Source organism: Takifugu rubripes, chromosome 13 (genome assembly GCF_901000725.2).
Source record: "Takifugu rubripes chromosome 13, fTakRub1.2, whole genome shotgun sequence".
In the NCBI taxonomy this organism is placed as follows: domain Eukaryota; kingdom Metazoa; phylum Chordata; class Actinopteri; order Tetraodontiformes; family Tetraodontidae; genus Takifugu; species Takifugu rubripes.
The window spans coordinates 19,898,265-19,918,288 of NC_042297.1; the positions used below are offsets into that span (position 1 = coordinate 19,898,265).

General features: G+C 47.5%; 3 protein-coding genes across 7 annotated transcripts; 1 reads left to right on the forward strand and 2 right to left on the reverse strand.

Annotated features, from left to right (window-relative positions):
* Positions 1–464: 464 nt before the first annotated feature.
* On the forward strand, positions 465–4,779 carry vrk3 (VRK serine/threonine kinase 3). Its single transcript, XM_011610321.2, has 15 exons — positions 465–488; positions 677–893; positions 983–1,144; positions 1,250–1,369; positions 1,475–1,624; positions 2,348–2,488; positions 2,557–2,600; positions 2,696–2,762; positions 2,873–2,957; positions 3,044–3,146; positions 3,231–3,323; positions 3,407–3,539; positions 3,761–3,878; positions 3,949–4,007; positions 4,115–4,779. The coding sequence occupies exons 1-15, from the start codon at positions 480–482 to the stop codon at positions 4,258–4,260; spliced, it is 1,647 nt and encodes a 548-aa protein (XP_011608623.2). The 5' UTR covers positions 465–479; the 3' UTR covers positions 4,261–4,779.
* Positions 4,630–12,658, reverse strand: LOC101075166 (rho family-interacting cell polarization regulator 1-like). Of its 3 annotated transcripts, none has more exons than XM_029846799.1 (17): positions 12,478–12,658; positions 10,449–10,514; positions 10,244–10,361; positions 10,094–10,172; positions 9,932–9,955; positions 9,781–9,834; positions 9,261–9,410; positions 9,079–9,142; positions 8,952–8,995; positions 8,737–8,862; positions 8,494–8,642; positions 8,302–8,410; positions 6,836–7,414; positions 6,403–6,764; positions 6,011–6,101; positions 5,840–5,933; positions 4,630–5,763 (listed from the first exon to the last, which is right to left on the reverse strand). In XM_029846799.1, the coding sequence occupies exons 3-17, from the start codon at positions 10,333–10,335 to the stop codon at positions 5,693–5,695; spliced, it is 2,088 nt and encodes a 695-aa protein (XP_029702659.1). In that variant the 5' UTR covers positions 10,336–10,361; positions 10,449–10,514; positions 12,478–12,658; the 3' UTR covers positions 4,630–5,692. The 3 variants fall into 3 exon arrangements, with proteins under 3 accessions (XP_029702659.1, XP_029702658.1, XP_029702660.1); XM_029846798.1 differs by having other exon boundaries at positions 10,449–10,536; XM_029846800.1 differs by lacking the exon at positions 12,478–12,658 and adding an exon at positions 10,604–10,622.
* A 1,526-nt stretch (positions 12,659–14,184) lies between these two features.
* Positions 14,185–19,554, reverse strand: ctcf (CCCTC-binding factor (zinc finger protein)). 3 transcript variants are annotated; one of them, XM_011610323.2, is made up of 14 exons: positions 19,394–19,554; positions 18,590–18,667; positions 18,234–18,496; positions 17,947–18,129; positions 17,469–17,844; positions 17,182–17,352; positions 16,853–16,986; positions 16,650–16,770; positions 16,412–16,561; positions 16,118–16,278; positions 15,860–16,042; positions 15,642–15,786; positions 15,406–15,552; positions 14,185–15,294 (listed from the first exon to the last, which is right to left on the reverse strand). In XM_011610323.2, the coding sequence occupies exons 3-14, from the start codon at positions 18,474–18,476 to the stop codon at positions 15,029–15,031; spliced, it is 2,280 nt and encodes a 759-aa protein (XP_011608625.1). In that variant the 5' UTR covers positions 18,477–18,496; positions 18,590–18,667; positions 19,394–19,554; the 3' UTR covers positions 14,185–15,028. The 3 variants fall into 3 exon arrangements, with proteins under 3 accessions (XP_011608625.1, XP_011608624.1, XP_029701953.1); XM_011610322.2 differs by lacking the exon at positions 18,590–18,667; XM_029846093.1 differs by lacking the exon at positions 19,394–19,554 and having other exon boundaries at positions 18,590–19,346.
* Positions 19,555–20,024: the final 470 nt, after the last annotated feature.

Here is a 20,024-nt window from a genome sequence, read left to right on the forward strand (position 1 = left end):
GTAAAAGTGATCAAAGAATGGTCTGACAGGAGTGGGTTCTGAGGGAACACTGACATGTTCTACCTCAACACCGTAAGTCAGAACTAGATCAAGGGTGCGGTTGAAGCTATGAATTGGTTGATTTATTTGTTGGAAGAAACAAACTGACTTAAGTAGCCGTTTCTAAAGCTGTCATTTACAACATCTACACGGATGTCAAAGTCTCCAATAATAATGACTTTATCTCTTCTGAGGGCCAAGTCAGATAAGAAGTCACAGAACCTTCTAGCTGCAGCTCCTGGCTTCAACTTAAGTCAACTCCAGGCTGCGGAACCCTCTCAGACTGGCCCAGTCTCGCCTCCAGAGCCATAAATAAGCCGCACTTTCTGCACCTATTCCCTTCTCTAAAGGAGGCAGAAGAGTAACTAAGCATTTCACACGCTGAGCAGACACATGGCGAAACAGAGATAGAAGTAGAATCGGCGGATCAAAATATCCCAATGTCAAATGTGAGTTGTGTATTAGTGTAAACTTTTTGTACGCAACTAACTAGAATATAGCAGAGTAGTTAACGGTAAGTGATTCCAGCGAACACCGATAACCAACCACCTCCAGTTAGAGGAAACAGGAAGTGACGCAGTAAGTCGCCCAACGGAAGTTCAGTCCAACAACCGACAGCGTTTGTTTATTCCTGCAGATGCCTTTTCATTTCTGCCCCCAGTGTGGCTCAAAGCTGCAGCCTGACTTTAAATTTTGTCCATCATGTGGCGAGAGACTACCGTGTCCGGATGATGGACCTGTTGCGGCGGGAGTGGCGACAGCTTTAGGGTTGTCTTCCCCCGAAAAGGATGAGGGAGCTGCTGCTAAAACAAGCCGGGATCCGGGTCCCGTCCCACGGCTCACCGAAGGAAAAAGTGATTATTTTTACGATGCTTTCATGTTCAGCGTCACCCGAATCGTGTGCGTTTATAGACCTCAGGAAAACACTGATTTTGTCTCACAGGCCAAACTTTTACCGCATTGAGTCAAGTTACAGCTCGTTCTCCGCTGCAAAAGACCCGAAACTCTCTCCGCCTGGCAAAGTTGGGCTCTCAGGCCACCGCAGCCCCCGGGGTCCCCCCCGGGGTCCCCCCCGGTGGTCCTGCCAGAGGAGACCAGCATGACGGTAACTAAGACGGGAAACTAACGGTTTGTTTTCAGACGTTAGTGGCCATTTGGGCGGGGTCATTCGGTGTCTGCCTGGAACAGAAATGCTGATTTCTGTCAACAGATGATAGTGTGGCGTTGCCTTCATCTCCTTCAAAGCCCAATGTCGTCACGCCTTTATTAGCTCCAGGGATGGTGGCTTCAGCGTGGCCGACGTCCCCAGCAAAGAGGTCCCCTCGAGCCAGTGAGCGGAACCACACAGCCGTAAAGTCCCTCTGAAAATCGCTCCCTGTTTTATATTTTCTGACATCTCTCATCTGTTTCCACTGTGGCTGCGTTTGCATCCCAGCCAAGGGAAAAGCGAAAGTCTCCAGCCCTGTTGTGAAGCAGGTAGTTGAGACCAGGAACCTGAGCGAAATCGACAAAAAAGCCAGCGAATCAACCGTAGACGTCAGCTCTTCTCCAACTTCTTTGCAGAGCCCAAAGTCTCCATTTAAAGGTGAACAAAAGCTTTTTTTTACTCAAGATTCAACATTCAAGATGTTCTTTATTCATCCCCGTAGGGAAATTTAATTGTAGTAGCAGCCTAAAGGGGATTAATATAACTGTAGTGCAGGTTTTGCATTTACAAAGTATAGAAATAGAATAAATAAAATACAAATAAGATTAGAACGTTATAAGCATATATACAGCATATATTATAAGCATATATATATATAAAATATACATAATATAATATACATATTATAAGCATTATAGGCATATATACATCAATATAGAAATAATATTACAACATAAACATTATACAATTGTTATTGACTGTGTTTGGATGAATTATAGAGTGATGGCGGACGGCAGGAATGACTTCCTGTACCGTTCCTTTTATGCTGCAACACAATACTGGAGACAACATTCCCAGAGTTCCCAGACCTCCCCCAAGCACAGTGTGACTTCAAAGGCTATGTACCATAGTGGGTTGAAAGCCTCTTGGTTTTGATCATCACCTTTGATCTTTGGAAGATCAAATCTACGGAATCCAAATTTTACTGGTGTCTTCTTTGGCCTGTGATGATTTCATGAGAATTTCTTTAAAATCCCTTTATAACTTTATAAGTTAACTTGCTAAAAGTCAAACGCAGGCTGTCGTGTGACCTGTCAGAGGAAAGAAAGCTTCCAGCTGCAGGCGCTCGGCTCTTTCTGACCGGTGACTTGTTTGTTGCAGGTAAAAACAAAGCCAAGAAGGTGAAATATGCGCCCGCGGTAGCGCCGCTGCAGGAAGGTGAGGAGCTGAGCGACACCACAGGGAGGAGATGGACGCTAGTGAAACTGCTGAGTCAGAGCGCGACAGAGGTCATTTACGAAGGTCAGACTAAAAAAATCTGGCAAAGATCCACATTTGAGCGACGTCTTCACTGCTTTCCGTCTTTTCAGTTTCGCGATCCGGCTCCAAAGAATCGAAACATATCCTCAAACTGGTAAATCCTGGTTACAGTTAAACCCTTTATTGGTGTTTTATTCTTTAATCTGGAGTTTCCCAGGTCCTGATTAAACCTTTTCTTTTTCTCAATAGGGAGCTAAACATGGGAGAATTTTCAATGAGCAGAATTTTCTGCAGAGAGCAGCCAAACCTGCATCAGGTGATGACCTTTTCCCGCTCAGCACCACCACAAACGGATCGAGTAAAGTTGGAACACTACCACTCATTTATGGCAGCAAAACTCTAATAGAATTTTTATTTTCTCCTTAGTGGAAAAGTGGATTAAACAAAACAAGATGGATTTTCTGGGCATTCCTCTTTGTGTTGGTTTTGGTCTCCATGCTGATTCTTACAGGTTTGGAACCAAAGCGAATCCTCGTTTTGATCCCTTTTGTGTGAGAAGACCTCTTTAACTTTGATGTGTTGCTGCTTATTTTACAGGTTTCTGATTTTTTCCAACATGGGTGGGTCTCTGCAGTCTTTTCTGGAGGAAGAAAAGAAGCTTCTGTCAGAAACGACTGTTCTTCAGCTCGCCTGTAGAATAGTGGGTGTCCGTCTGTGCAATCCCGAAAGTCTCAGTACACTAAACGCATATCTTGATTCCGCTCTATTTTCTGATCAACCGCAGTTAGATGTCCTGCATTATATCCACACCAACGAGTACGTTCATGCTGATGTTAATGCAGAGAACATTTATATCCAGGACGGAGGCAAAACGGAGGTGAACATTCCTTTAAAGAACTCGGTTATCCCCAAAACCTTCGTTTTATGGCTGACAACTCATCGTTTGTTGGGTGTGCTTAGATATTTCTGGTCGGATACTGCCACGCTTTCAGGTTCTGTCCAGGGGGGAAACATGTAGAGTACCGCGAGGACAGCAAGACGCCACACGAGGGCGCCCTCGAGTTCATCAGCCTGGACACGCATAAGGGAGCAGGTGCGCCATCCCAGAATAAAACATGCACATACATCAACTCTGAAACTATGAAAACGGGCCTTGGTTACCATGGTAACGGCATCCTTACGCAACATAGACAGTGACAGTTTAAAGGTGTCATGATGGTCAGTAAACAATTACACATACAGCGTTTCCATCTTCTCCGTGTCCTCCGTTGATGTGGTTTATCGGCAGCTCAACGGTGATAAATGTCGTTTCAGCTCCGTCCCGACGCAGCGACCTGCAGTCGCTGGCGTACTGCATGCTGCACTGGCACACGGGGACGCTGCCGTGGTCGGGCCTCACTCACCCAGACAAGGTGGCAGCAGTGAAGCAGAGGTGAGGATGCTTCAGCACGTGGAAGACACACAACCTGATGAACTATCATTTATTATTATTATTGTTTTAGGTACATGGAGGATGTCCCTGCTCTGCTGAGTCACTGTTTTGGGAAGAAGAGAGTTTCCAGTGAGTTTGCATGTTTTTTCTGGTTGTTTTTAACTGTCACAGAACAAATGTGTGTTTATGCCGCTCACGTGTGTGGTGTGTGTGTGTGTGTGTGTGTGGCCGTGCAGGTGCTCTTAGGACGTACGTGTCTGCAGCGATGGCTCTACAGTACGCCGAGCTGCCAGATTACGCTGCACTCCGGGGGGGCCTCGGTGAGGAGTTACTGCAGCAGGGAGGCTCCATGGAGCAGCCGCTCAGCACGTGCACGTCCTGATGAAAACGGGACGTGCACAAGTACATTCGCCCTGCTTTTAAATGGAATCGAAGCCTCGTGGAGGAGGCTGTTCTGAGTTGACTGTGTTTTACTATACGGATGTTAATGTGAGGTGTTCATGCACTGCGACGAGTTGTTCAGGTTTATCTCTTTGCTGGGTTAAACGATCGTTTAACACAATATTGTCATTTTTGTTTCACACTGGAGTTCAAATGTCAGTCAAAATGTGCACATTTTGTTTTATCCGTCCACGTTGTTCAGGTGATAGTTAATGTTCTGCTGTAATCTTAGCTGAATTAACCCTGTTAATGTTTGAATGTTGCCTAACATGCAGATGATCCCTGACGTGTCCATCACCAACACACGTGGTCATTTCAAAGAAAACTTTATAAAGTTTAAACATTTCTGGACATAAACATTTTCAAGACATATACAATTCTTTATATGAAACAGTGAGTATCTTTTGTTGTGCACACCCAAAGTATATCAGAAAATAAACACTCATCTCTTGCCTTTAAACCTTACATCTCTTCGCTTGAGGCACTTTCTGAATGATGAGGCATTTGTAGACATTAAAGCGAGACATTTTGGAAAAAGTAGCGCGGGGTCGGGCGGCGCCTGTGCACAGATGTGACAGAAGCCGAGCTCACACACTTGGACCATCAGTGGAGTGTTTCAGACACGTGCTGGCAGTGGAAGGCAGCTACACATGCATTTCTAAATAGACTTGAACACTGCAGACAATTATTTTTTATTACGTCTAAAAACTCAGCTTGGCTCCGACCTCTCAAAAGTTAATATTCTGTTAACGTTGCGCGGCTCCCTACATGTAACTTCGGCACTCCGAGGCGGTTCTCTTTAACACCCGTTCGTTTTCTCTGACTTCATGGCGGCGTTACAGCTCTATTCACGTGGAGACAAAAGTGGCGTGTTGACGGAGTCTCGTCCTTCCTACCACAGCGGAGGAGCTGGGGGCTGTAGTAACACTGGCAACTTTATGAGAGCTTCATATCCATAAATACTGGCAATGAGAAGAAATGAACAAATCCACTTACTGAATTCTGACCAATTAAAAAAAAAAAAGATTGGATTCCTTCTGAAATACACAACAAAAACAAAGGCCGCGTTTAGCTGTTCCCGAAACATTTACAGTTACATGACAGTTTGGAACCGTGTGTGAAAGCGTAAACTAAACCAGGCAACTCGGAGTGTGTGAGGACTTGGTGACCACTTTGCAGGATGTTCTCCTGGTTTTGGCAGATGAAGGGCTTCAGTCATGAGGTCACCCAAGGCAAACACGTGCACAAGCTCTGCTCCGGCGGAAAAGCTTGTTTGTCGGAGCTCCAACAGAACGTCCTCGACGGCCTCTAAGCCTTCAAAGGTGAGACGGACACGGCGATGGGAGTGGGAAGAACGGTTTGGCGGTGGTCATTCAGAAGACGGACGTGGCCAAGTGGCCGGGGGTGGAGGGACGCTCGCCCTGGTCTTGTGATGCGCTCCCTCCTGAAGGATTAAACACAAGTGTTCTTGTGGAAATGGTTGTGAGACATAACTGCACATGCGTCCGGTCGTCTCTCACCAGGTTGTCCCGCTCCCTCGTCCTCGCCGCGCCCCTCCAGGTGATCGGGCATTTCGATCTCCACCAAATCCTGAACGTCCTCCACGCTGGATTCCTATTGAAGAGCCACGAAGGAACGGCAGAACTGACAAAAAGTTCCGCGACAGGTTTCAGGTTTTCATTCTGGTTTACCTGTGATTCAGAGAAACATTCTTCATCCGAGTTCCGGAATCCCTCTGGAGCCTCCATGAGGATGTCCAGACTGCCGGCGTCGTCATCGTCGCTGCAGGGACACAATGAGAAGACCGAGGTGAATCCTCGAGCAGACCAGCTGATGGGGACTAGACCCTGGACGCAGTGAGGACAACACGTCTCCAGTCTGCCTCCATCTCCTCCCTCACGCACTAAAATGAATTTTTCCATTGAAAAAGTTCGATTTTGTCCGTTTTGTCCCTTCGTGGGTCGACTAACAACAGATTATTCTGAGCAGGAAAAGTTGCCACGAAAGGGAGAAGAACCTCTATAACCTCTGTAAAAGTCAGCATCTTTCTCATGTAGATATATTTTGAAACCATGAAACTGACCTTCCGCCAGAATAAATGTCCTCTTCCTCTTTTTTATTTTGTTTCTCTCCATTTCGCCCTTCACGGTCCTCTTCCTCCTCCTCTGACCCCTCTTCCTCCTGCTTCTCTCGGTGGTGATCGTCCTCTTCGTCCTCTGCTTCCTCTTCTTTCTCCTCCTGGTCCTCGTCTCCTTCCCCCTCCTCTCTGTCCCCTTCTTCCTCCTCCCCTTCCTCCTTTTCCTCCTCCTCCTCCTGACTTCTGTCTTCCTGCTGTTGCTCATCTTTGTTCTCTTCTTCATCAGTGTCGGCACAGTTGAGAAAGTCAAAACTTTCCAGGGCTGTCTCCACTTCCAGAGTGAAACTAACCGAAGTGGGAAAAGGAACCTAGAGGAGAAACACATGTCAAACACTGATAGTGATGTCAGACCTCTGTAAGAATTAATGCAGCAGCTCACTGGAGAAGCTTCCTCGGGCTGTTCGGCCTCCCGGACCGACTCCTTAGTTGTGGCTGCTTGTCCCTGGTGTCCCTCGGTTGCTTTAGTGGTGCTGTCCTCCGCTTCGCTCTGCGGATTCTGCGGTGGCGAGTCCTCGGCTTCATCTTCCTGTACGGCCATCAGTGATCCAGGAGGCACGCAGCACACGTCGGGACAAGAGCAGCTCAGGTCTGCCGAGGTGTCGGACAGGTCCGCTGACTGGACGGACACCCCGTCAGCAGAGGCACAGTCTGTACTTCTGTCTCCAACATGAGGGCAGCCGGTCTGCAGATGGCCGTTGGGGACAGGGTCCGCCTGAGAGAAGACTTCGCCAGCCTCCGTCTCGTCCTCCTCCTGGTTAGAGGAGAGCGAAGGCGTGGATGCGCTGGACTTGTGCGGCGTGAAGGACAGCTGACTGGTCAGGGTGGTCTGCAGCATGTTGGAGGCCGTCAGCCTCTGAGCGTGATGGGCCAGAGCAGGACTGGAGGAGTCGTCGGACGATTCGGAGGAGTTGGACCAGACTGTCCCGTTCTCCATCTCCCCCTGTCGCTTCAGCAGAGACTAGAAACAAAGATGGTGAAAAAACAATGAAGCATCACTCGGGTTACAAAAACGTATCCAAACGTGTAAAATACGACTGATCAATTAATCTGTCCAACGATCCCCAATCAGATCTGTTGACTGATAGACTTTGATCATTTGGTCCACTTTCACGCTCAACATCAACAGTCACTGCGGTGATTTTGGCTGCTGCACAACTTCAACTATGGGCAGAACCACAACAGAGCTCTACACAACTACAGCAGCGTCCGTCACTCTCTTCAAAAATGGTGGGAGATTTTCATCGGGTGGATCTTCTGTCCTTCCACAGCCGAGCAGACAGGACGTTCAACACAAGCAGTGCACGGACAGAAAGAGCTGTTCTTTATATAAACTATAAACTACAGCTACGTCTACATCCCAACACACCGAGAGCACAGCGGAGAATCGAAGTGTCGCACTGTTTTCTCAATTCAAGCAGGCCCTCTCGTCCACCGTGCCACCGAAGGCCTCTAAGAGCGAGCCGCTCTGTCCTGTTCCACCAAGTGGCAGCTCGCCGTGTGAAGAGAGGAGGAGGAGGAACACAGGGGAGCTCTATTCAACCACTATCAAACAGCTACAAGGACCACAGCTGCGCTCATACATGCTGCCGTTATCGCAGGTCTCTCTACTTCTATCATTCATCCTCCGGGCAGCGTGCTCGCCATTCCTGTTAGCGAGCGCTCTAACACACGGTCCCCTGTGAGTGTCCTCACACGTGCCAGTGCTACCACAACAGACAAAGCAGTGGGGAAACAGCTGAAACACAACAAGCCAGTGAAATGACAGCAATGATGCCATCGGTTAACAACAGGGCAGCAAATACGGAGTGATGTCATCGTGTTCCGGGTTCTTTAAAGGCAACTCACATAAAACACCTGCTCCCGCATGGAGGGTGTGTCGGGAGGGCTCTGATTGGACAGCAGCCGTTTGGAGACTGTGCTGCTGGAGGAGATCTGGTCATCTTTATCAAACGGGCTGAAAAAGAAAAGGAAGCCTTAGAGCGTGGAACATATGCCGGCTGCGTCGAACACGGAGGGTTGGGTCGTAGGGTTCGGCACCTCCAGGTGACCTCCAGGTTCAGCTTCACCGTCCCGAGGTCATTGATGTCCACGGCCAGCGTTTGGGGAAGCGGGCAGAAGAGGTCGAGCATTTCGCAGGACACGCTCCCCACCACCACGTGATTGGCCAAGCTCTTCAGCTCCGTCACCTCACAAACAAAAGGAGAAACGGGCGTTTCTTTTTAAAACAAAGGAGATGTGACAGAGCCCCCCCCCCCTCCCCCCAGTGAGGCTGATCACTACCTTGATTGACAGCAATTCGGTGACCAGAGGCAGAAAGATGTATTCTTCACTGTCCCAAATCTGTTTGTTACTGACTTCCACGCGGCCCCGTAGCCTCCACCGCTGCCGCCCGTAACGCATTATAACCTATGGGGTGGCGAGGGGGGGGGGGGGGCACAGATGAGATGCAGCAGGATGCAGCGTCTCTCGGGTGTCAGGGTCTGTGCATTTCCTACCTCATACTGGTCACCTGCACATAAACGTGCGAAACCAGCCAGGCCTGAAAATGAAGACGGGGAAACTGAGACGAGGAGGAACAGGCAGAGCGGAGCCATGAGGAGACTGAAGAGGCGCGTAGCTTACCCTTCATCTTGACGTGGAATTCTCCCATTTGACTTTCAAATTCGCTCTCCAGTGAGCACATGTGCTGCAGACAGCGACAGAAAAGCACGGTCAAGCGTTGCTCATCACTACAGAGCAGCCAGTTCCAGCCCTAAATGTAAATAACACGCGTCACGTGCGTTGGCCTCACAGCCATCATTTACCTCCGTGCACTCCTTGTAACCTTTGTTGGCTTCACTCAGGCTTTCTCTGGCCTCCCTGCTGCCAGTTGCTGAGTTGAAGGCAGCCACCATCTTACTGGCGCCATCGCGCAGTCGCCGCTGTATGCAGTAAGCATCATACAGCTCCTCCACCTGGAGAGGGGAAGCAGAGCGTTTCGTGATTAGCCATAGCAACAAAGCATTTCTATGCCCGAGCATGACTCATCCGGAGTCATATTTGCGTCTTTGCAAAGAATTTTAATCAGTGAGTAGGAAGTTGTGACTTCAGTTTCAAAGATTTTCCATCTCTTAAGAGCTACCTGCTGGACTGGAAATGAGTGGAGAATGGGAGGAAGCCAAAGCTAAATAACAGAGGAGGAGATACCAAAAGAAAGAGATAAAGAAACTGAGGAACCGCCCCTCAGTCTGTGATAACATCAACCCCTTGCAAATTAAAAAGAAAAATGTTTTTTATGAAGAATCTGACCCCTCAAAACGGAAACACATATTTCCACATACACACCTTGCTGAGGTGGAATTCCAGACGACGCATAAACCTCTCGATGGCTTTTACTTGCTGTGGAGAACACAAAGTGCATGACTGACCTTGGTCTCTTTTACATTCCCCATGGTTTCAACGCCCTGCGCTCACCACACACGCCAGTCAAACCTACCTTATCCAGCTCATACAGAGACCCCTGCAAAACAAACAAGATTAGAAGCATTTAGCATCATAAAGTATCGAATCAATGTCCTGGCTGAGGCCTGGAAGAGCTGCAGCCTGGTCCTGAAGGATCTACACTTGTGTGACTGGTTTAGCAGCGTGAGGGTCTCACCAGACGGCCGTTCCTCTTGTTTTCTCTGATCTGCTGACCCAGACTCTCCAGCTCCAGCTGGTGGACCTGCAGGTAGGACCTGACAGCGACACCCGTTTTAATGCAGCGTATTGAGGGATGCACTGGAGTCGCTGGGATGCGTGTACTCACTGTAAGCCTCTGCGTAGGGCCGCATACACTTCATCCAGCCGCTCAGGCTGGGGGGTTTTAGTGGGGGGTAGTTTGGTGGAGCCTGTGAACATCCTGCTTCCTTACAAGGCACAGTTCTCTGGGATCAAACGGTGCCGGAGAACGGACGTCAAACACGGCCCCGTTGCTGATAAATCCTTCACAATAATCTGGGAGTTTTGCTCACCTGCTGAATACGGAGGAAACGTCACTACTGCAACATGCCGGGACACTTTAGTGAGGCACCGTGGCTCTAACAAACACAAGGACATGTCCTGTAATTACAGAGACAGAAGACATTTCAAACCTAAACATCCCTCTTTATTCCATTCTTCACTGTACCTGACCGTGGCTGCGACACCACCCTGTTATTATCAAGGATTCTTAAAATGACAGACGCCACCAAAGGAATATTTTGGGGGGGAAAAAAAGGACGTAAATTCTTTGCTTCCTCTGCCGCAACGTTTTGTCGAAGGTCTGAGGCGCCGAGCAGCATGGACGCGACCGCAGTGGCCACCAGTGACAACAGTTGGCAATACAGTCAGCGTCTGCCTCTGTGCTCTTTCCTTCCCCGCTTCTCCACCCCCCCTCAGATCCAACAGCACAGGAAGTCTCATGGCCGACTATGCACAGGAAATTCTACAGAGAAGTGCGGCCCGAGAACATAAAAGCGGTGCTCTTCTGTGTGCGAGGGCGTATAAACGGACCCTTTTCCACCGCGAGCAAAGCCATTAAACGTGCGGATTAGCATGATGCTATAAGCAGGGGAAACCATGGAGGGTAGAGGGTCGTGGCTCAGCTAATCTTGTCACAAAAGAGATTACAGGCTTAAACCATACCGAATCGGTCAAGCAGGAGCCGAAACTACATTAAGATGCACAAACTGGGGAAAAAAAGACGTTCTGTGTCTTAAATTTGCACCCAAATTAGTGCAAAGGTGAAGCCTTGTTACAAGAGGACGCGACCCACTTGTTGCGCCTAATAGAGGAAGGTGCACATATGGGATTGATATGATGAGGAAGACTACAGCTGATACAAGCGCGAGACGTTGTCCTCTGTCCCCGTCCCCCAGCATGGACGTGGCTGTGGGACGCACCTGGCTGAAGGATTACAGACAGTTGTCCGGGGTTAAAGCGTGGCCGTAAGGCTCAACAACCGTGTGCCATGACAGAACAGAACATCTCAACACATGCCGAGCCCAGCCCTGGACCCTGGACCCTGACGGGGGTCAGAACACCCCAACACAACACCTACACGTGTGGTAAAAACAGCGGGTCGCTCAGCGAAAGCAGATGTGCTTTGATCTGTTCCTTAAATTGGAGATCATTAACTCCGATTAATCCCTCCCGGGGCAGAAGGAACAAAGAGGACACTGTTTCCAAACCCCTCACAAGACTGGGGATTTTTGTTTTTTTACAGTAGTCTGTTTCCCCTTATAGTGAAAGTTGTTTGACCACAGGTCGGCCAGTGGTCCATCCAAGATGCTCGTGGACACGTCTGGGACGACTCAGCGGGGCATCGCTGTGGAGGACAAATTTTAATCTCAAAAATACTTCAGATTAACCCCTGCGCAAAAGTTCAAACACAACAGGTATGGAGAGGATTTGGGATGAAACATTACCATTTCTGGAAGTGTTTAATATTGCCGATCAAAGCACGCGCGCGCACACACACACACACACACGCGCGCACACACACACACACACACACACACCGTGGGTCCGAGTGGATCTTGGAGGAGCGGCAGAAGGATGGTGATACCACACAATGGACCCACCTCCATGCCAGATTACTGGATTAGCCTCCCGGGCGACACTAGGCCGGCGAGGCGGATAAACACACCAAGACATCACGGCCGAGCTCGGCTCACGTTCGCTGCTCAGTGCGGGAACTTTGTCCACCGTCGGCCCGGCCCAGGTTTTGGACTCCGCACATTTCCCACCACGGCCCCCATCACATGCCACAGAAAAAGTCAGGATCCCCCCCCCCCCCCCCCGCCCGCTCCCCCGAGGCCCACCAGCCGTTTTAACAACTTAAATCTAGCGTCCAAGCGCCCGGACAGAGAGGACTGTCCTCGGGGGACGCCAGCGGGCGGACATAAGTCCAACAACATCACAAGAAAGCAACTTCACGTCGGCTGGTCTCGTGCCCGGGGAGGGGGGGAAATTAACGGGCTCCAGGTTGTGACTTTGCCGGTGGAAATTTTAGCGGCCTACCTTTGTCTTACTGTCCGACAACACGCAGAAAGAGACTGTGGGTTCATTTCCAACGCGATGCTGTACGAAGTTAGCGGCGGTTCACAGTTATTCTGGGCGCTGTCCTTCTCCCTGATTTCGCAGTTTTTTTTGTGTCCACCATGAAGTTAGCGGGCGTCACCGGAGGTCACTTCCTGTCGGGGATTTTCACTTTAAAAGCACGAACTGAAACGCGAAAAGAGAGGTTATGGCAGATTTTTGCTGCACCAAAGAATCGAAGATGCGATCGTGTTAAAATGTATAAAAAGAAGGAAAGAAATATCATAAACATAAATAAAATGTCACATTCCGTATGTACCACTATTTTTCTTGTTTCTTTAATCCGATGTCGAGTTCGAGTGTGTGAATTTATATTTTTTGTTGCAAAGCAACAGTCGTTTTTAAGCTCGAAGTTTAGTGCATTATATTACATTATTAGTAATTGTGGGAAGCGATTATTCCTGTTTCTGAATGTTTCCTAAAAAACACATCACTTCGAGCAACCATGTTAATTTATTACCGGCAAATACAGTATAGAGCACTTATCAAACATAAAAGTAGATTCATAGATGCAAAACACCATCCATGTAACGCGTCATCACAGCTCGGGAACTAAAGCTTGTCCCAACATTTATTACATTTTTATTTTCAACTGTATGGAACAGAAAAAATAAACAATAGTGTTTGTGAAAATGTGCAGTGACCCTACAATAACCAATTGGTGTGTTCAAATGTTTGTATTAATGACAGCTTTATTTTTAAGTAACTTTTTGAACAGTGGGCAACACTGTGTAGTTTTACTAAATATTTCATTATATACATATTTTTTAGCGTAGAAATGGGAAGGGATTTTTTTAAATATCAATACAATCCCATAATATTTCATCAAATGTATCTTTTAAATTATGTCTGCCGACGCATCCACTGGTTGCTAGATTAAAATAAGAAAATGTAAACGTATGCGTTTAAGAATGTTGCGTTCGCTGAGAACCTTTTATTTTGAAATTTTGTTCCCCCAACAGGATATAATATGTGGTTAGTTGCTGTGGCAACAAGGATGTTCCTTGGTCTGTCACTGTTTTCTCCGTGGTTGTTGGGGCTTTAGCCGGCGACGCCAGCGAGAAACTGATGAGGGAAAAACATGTTTCCGAAGCAGAAAAAGGCAGCAGCTCTCACGGGGGGACAGTAAACGAGCGTCGGTTGGATTTTAGCAGCTATTTGCGGCGGAATCAGGAGTTTGTAGGTCGGGGCCGCTAAGTGGGAGAGGCAAAAAAAAAAAAAAAAAAAAGACGCCGCAGCTGGAAAAGTGTTGCTCTACAACCATCTTTAGAAGTAACAAATACGAGGTTTAACTCACTTCACCAACGTTATAGAGATACGGACACGTCAAATCAAGATGTTTTAAGCGTTTCTGGGGACATTTTTGATATCGTGTGAAGGACCGTGAAACAGTTAATTGGATTCATTTTAATATCATGCGAATTCATGTGATACGTCACATGTCAGCATTTCCTCCACTTTTATTCAAAACACAGCGGGTCATCCAGAACCTAATCATTAGATCCGAACCTGGCGTTAACTGAAGACGCATTGATGTATATTAGAAACCTATATTCTCAAATGAACAAACATATTTTTAAGTCAAATCGCTATTTGATCCACTACTTCCCAACATTAAATGGAGCCGAGTCCGTATCTACTTTTTATTGGTTGTGCAGTCATACATCCGGTCTCGCTGCCACACAGTTATTAAAATATCATTCAAGCTGCTACGTAGCATTGCATTGCCAATGATACAAAAAGGAAAACAACCGGAACGTAAATGGCTACACAAGGGAACAGCACACAGTCATTCCTTGAACTTATCAGTGACAATGTTTAGTACATATGCATCATCTATGGTGTTACAGTAACAAGAAAGGAGCATAAGATAAGCGTCTATTAAGCTTCTAAAACTAGATAGGCTTAAAAATAAAGAAATCAAAAATCAAATATTTCTTATCTTATCGTGGCTGTCATTAACGGCAGTATCGTCGCCCTGAAAGTAGCTCATTCTGCCAACAATGAAATAATATTTGGTGTAGTCGTTGGAACTAAGGAACAGGGAGGGCGTGAATACTGGAACTACAACAAAAAAGGCCCACGATGAGTTTACCACCACCTACTTAAACCCAAAGACACAGGTGGAAAATAAGACCGTGAGGACGAGCAGAGAAACTTTATCCTGTTCACTTTTGTAAAACCACATGCAGAATTTTGAAGTCTAAACACTAAAGGCAACAATGAGGAGGGTAAAAATACTGCGCTCAATTACAGCCACCCCAAACACCAATGTACTGAAATAAGTATTTTTGGTAGGCAAATCCTTAAAAAAATCTTTTTTAACTCTTCCAAGTCTCAATACATGATTAAAAATGAAATCTTAAATTACAACAGTGATGTTTATTTCTCTTTAGGATGCAAGCATTTGTAATCCTAAATTCAAAAAAATTAAAACCAAGACGCGTGTTTACAGATTTGACGCTTGCATCCATCACCGGTCCATCATGCTGAGTATCATCTCAGGGGTTAGATCTCCATTAGGGGGGGCTTCAGAGAGCGGCACTTCCTGTGCTGCGGCCTCTTCCTGGGCCAACTCCTCCATCTGAATGGTCGATTTCCCTCCACCAACCACCACTTGCTCTACGGCCTCTTCGTTGCAGATCTCCTGGTCATCTTGGTCGGCGCCGACCTCCTTCTTCACAATGATGTCATCCACCTCTCCGGTGACCTCATCCTCCACGCGGATGATGGCGGCAGCTGGGAAATTTTTTTTTAAAAAAAACACATTAAAAAAAAAAAAAAGGTTAATTTTTGCTACTAGAAGATGAAAATGCTTTTACGACCAGTGACGCTGGTCTTGAAACTCACCCGCCGGCTTGTTCTTGGGTGGACGTCCACGTTTTCTCTTAACTGGGGGCTCCACAGGGGCGGGTATTGGGACAACCGGCGGAGCCTGTTCCACTTCAATCTCACTCAACATCTCATCTTCATCATCCATGTCCTCCTGATCGGGCTCTGAGAGTAAAGGGCTTTCATGTTAATACAAACGGACCAATTCTTTGCCCAGATTCAAACGGGACCGACAGAGTTATGCTTAAAACCACCTGTGTCGTCATCGTCGTCATCATCATCATCCTTCCTGGACTGCATCTTCCTCTTCCTGCCCCGGCGACCTTTTTTGGGGGTTGGAGTTCCATTTTCGTCCTCCACATCTCCCATGCAGTTCTCGGCATGACGCAGCATGGTGTTCTGTTGAGCACACGGTTAATAAGAGTCCGGACCCTCTGTATTCACAAGCACCAAGGTTCAAAGGCAGCCGTACCCTGCGGGTGAAGGTCTTACTGCACTTGCTGCACACAAAGGCGGTGGGCACAAAGGTGGGGTCGTGGTACCGCTTGAAGTGCATATCCAGAAGCTGCTTCTGTCGGAACGTTTTCTCACACTGGCTGCAGGCAAATGGTTTCTCTCCTGTGTGTGTGCGCTTGTGCATTATCATGTGGCGCTCCTAGACACGACCAAAGTGAGGGGTTCGTTACCAACCTACGCTTCACATGCATCCGACCTTCCACACTCAACACACCTGTCTGCAGCAATAGTCGCACTGGTCACACTTGAAGCGCTTCTCGTTTTTGTGGGTCTTCTGGTGCTGAATGAGAGCATAGCGCTCATGAAAGACGGCGTCACAGTAGCGGCATTTCTTTCCCATCTCGATAAATGAATGTTGCTTTCGCAGGTGAACACCTGTAAGAGGCAGTAAAAGACAAATAAACAGGAGAAACTTCTCATTTTTTGCTGGCAGTGTGGCTTTAAACTTCAGTCCAACAATTGTATTCTGCTAATTTTAGCAACAAAACAGGGACAGGATGCAACTCACCAAGGTCACTTTTGCGAGCGATGACGGTATCACAGTGTGGACAGTGAAACTTGGCCACATTCTCTGTATGTTTCTGCAGAATATGCATCTTCATGGTGCCACTCTGAGTAAAACGGGCATGGCAGATATAGCACTCGTATGGCTTCTCACCTGCAACAGAAATGAGCAAACTCGTTGACAGGGTTCCTCAACTGAGGATAAATGGGTTTTTCTGTAGACAGTGAAGATATGAGTGTACCTGAATGTGTCCTCATGTGCCTTTTCAGCTTATAAGTGTCTCTGCTGGCATAGCTGCACAGACTGCACTGGAAGGGTCGTTCTCCTGTATGAGAGCGGATGTGCCTTTTCAGCTTACTTACCTAAAAACAGGGAGACAAAAACAGGACATGCTAAACGAGCACTTTGTGACTGGTCAATACTGAAAACTACGTTACCACTTACCTCCACACTGGAATAGTCACACATTGAGCACTTGAATGGCTTCTCATGCGTGTGCTTGTATCGGCGATGACGGACCAACTCGCCACTGGTGACAAACGCCATGTCACAATCGGTGCATTTGTGTGGTCGGGTGCCTGGACAAAAGGCAAAAACAAATGTTTGTTTTATGCGCAGGTTTTTGTCAAAGGCCCGTATTGAAAGATGAATAATGAACGAAAACCAGGACCCAATATCCTGATATCCACCAACTCGTTCAACAACCAATATATTGAATATAAATGAGTATTGCAGGGCCTCCACCATCACCACAGGGGCATAGTTAAAATTACCTGTGTGTGTGTTAAGATGGTTTCTCAGCAGCGTGACTGTTCGAAATGCTCGTCCACACAAGTGACACTTGTGTGGCCTCTCATCTGTGTGGCTCTTCATGTGTCGATCCAAGTTGGAACGCCTTGGACAGGTGTAGCTACAAAGCTCACACTGGAAAGTCTTCTTCACGCCTGCACACAAGAAAGCAATGAATGAATGAATACATGTCTCCTGTAAATAAAACCATATCCAACACTCTCGTCCTCAATGGTGTTACTTTAAAGCACGAAATAATGTCACGTCATACCCTTTTTCTTGATCTTTGTGGGTTTTGGTGGCTTCATGTTGCCAACAACCTTCTCTGCATTAACCTCGGACAGTAAACCTTCCTGTTGCTCTTCTTCGAAGTCATAAACGGAGACATCCATATCACGATCCCCCTCCCCATAACGCAGGCGGCTCTTTTTTCCCTTCTTCCCTTTCCTGACAGTAGTAATTGGTTGGTAATCTGGGTCTTTGCTCCAATCTGGATCTTCCTGTTGGGACACAACTGGCTCCACCTCTGCTGGCTCCTCTTCTTCCTCCTCCTCCTCTTCCCTTGTTCCTTGAAGCTCTTCATGGGCTGCCTGGAGCTCTTCCTGTTCAACAGTCTCCACCTCACCATTGGCACCCACCTTTACCACCTGAATTTAAATAATTAAGCGCACCATACAGTAAACTTCTTTTTTTAAAGACAAGGAGTTAGAGTAAACCATATAAAACTGTGCTTTTGAGCAGTTTCTTACCTGAAATCCTTCAGGCAAAGGAAGAGTATGGCAAATAACTGGCTCTGCATCCTTGTTAGTGGTTGATGTATCGACATATGTGGCTTGAAGCCCTTCAACAGTTGTTGTTGTAACAGGAACCTGGACCAGCTGAAGCTGACCAAGACCCAGTGCCGCTCCTGCCTGTTCCTCCATATTGACCACCTAGGTTGCACAAAAGGACCAATCAGGTAGAGAAAGATAAAGACCTTTCACTGCAACACGATGACCGTTGTCCCAGAATTAGCTAGGATAGTGTTGACACAAACCTGGAGGGTTATGATCTGACCCTCATCTCCACCAGTAACAGTCATCGTTCCGCCGCCGTCCAGCACCTCAGTCTTCATTTGCAGCAGAGTTGGGTCCAGAGCATCCATCACCATCATCTCCATATTACCAGTTACCTCTGCCTGTGGAGCTATGGCTGCTCCCTGTATCAAAGCATCCCCACCTTCTGGCAAGACTTTTCCATCAGCCTGGGTGGTCTCCATGGATACAACATCATCCTCCATGGCGAAAGCCAAGTAAAACCCTACATTAAAAAATTGAAACGAGGGAGCTTATTAAGTACAACCAAAATCAAGTAACTGGACTGTAAAATAAGGCTCAAGAATTGACCGCTTACAACTGTTTCGTTCACAGAACCAAGAAGTAGCTCTTTTCTTGGGTATTCTTAACGCTACATCATGCGACGACCAGCCACCTGGAGAAGGTTACAAACTAGCATATTTTGACGGGCGTCTCAAGTAGTGAGCGCGGGGGATGAAACTTAATTTCCTTTCGCGTTTAGTTCAAACAGATGGTTGCTGGGCGCGATCAACACGGCACCACCGCGGCGAAATAAACTTAAGGCGTCATAAACCGCCTCGCCGTGCTGACCCGTGTCGATCAACTTAAACGCTGATGGACCGTATGGTTGCTATTAAAGAAGTGCCTATCGGGCGACCCACAATGGTTCCGTGTGTGGTACGCGGCTGCATTGAAGACTTGTGTTTTACCAGTGGCTCATCGGCGCCCCGTTAATGCGGTTGTCTAAAAGCAAAGCACTTGTAAAGCGATGAGCCGCCGAACAGAAACTCGTGTTGGCTGCTGGGTTAACTCGGGAGGCACGAGTACGTCTGAAAACAGGAAACAAAGGGCTCGATAAAATGGACGTCAGGCCTGAACAAACTTAAAACAGAAACACTACGAAATACAAGCATCCCGGTGCAGATAACCCGAAATATCAATCAAAACCACGAAAATGCACGACTGAGACCCGGAGTTACAGTTTATAGACTGATTTAGTGCATTTTGGACAACGATAGAGGGAGACAAACACCCCCCGCCAGCCGCCTGAGCGGTAAGCCCTACCGTGACACCTAGAGGCCGACGACAGATCCTACAAAAACGTTTCCGTGTTTAGAGGAAAAGTAAAGGTTCCACTTACTCCCGGCTGCTTCTTTCCCTCTCTATATTCAGTTGGAAGGTCGCCGTCTGCGGTCGTTCCTTTCAATCCGCTTCTGGTCGTTTGAACTTACTTAGCGCCACGCTAATAATTTTCTCCCGCTTCAGAAGAGAGGGCCTAACATAAAATGGCGGCCAATAAGAGCGACTGCGCATGCGCACATCATCACCCAAAAAGACTAAAGGGGAGTGGACACGCCGTGGCTCGTGGAGATGGGCGCCAGATTTGAATCCAGGCGTGGGCGTGGCGTCTGTAAATACGGCCAAAACAATGCTAACATCTAACGAGCGCGCGCCAAATGTTTAGGTTTTTCTTCAGCTGCACTGTTTTCGTACTAGTGTGATTTTAACACATGGAATGATGCGGAGTCAGATTCTCACTGGGGGTTGCAAGGCACATTTTGAAAGTGGGAACAATTGCGGACGTTGGCCGGCAGGGGGCCGTATAGACTGCGGAGAGTGGCCCCCGTGAATGCAGATAGACTTCAGATTGCGCGTTATGCTGAGCGTTCCATACGCTGCAGCTGCAGACATTGGTGTGTGTTGCAGTGTGCATGGAATCTGCCGTGCTTAAACTTTAACAGCTGCACAATATGACACCACTTTTACCATTT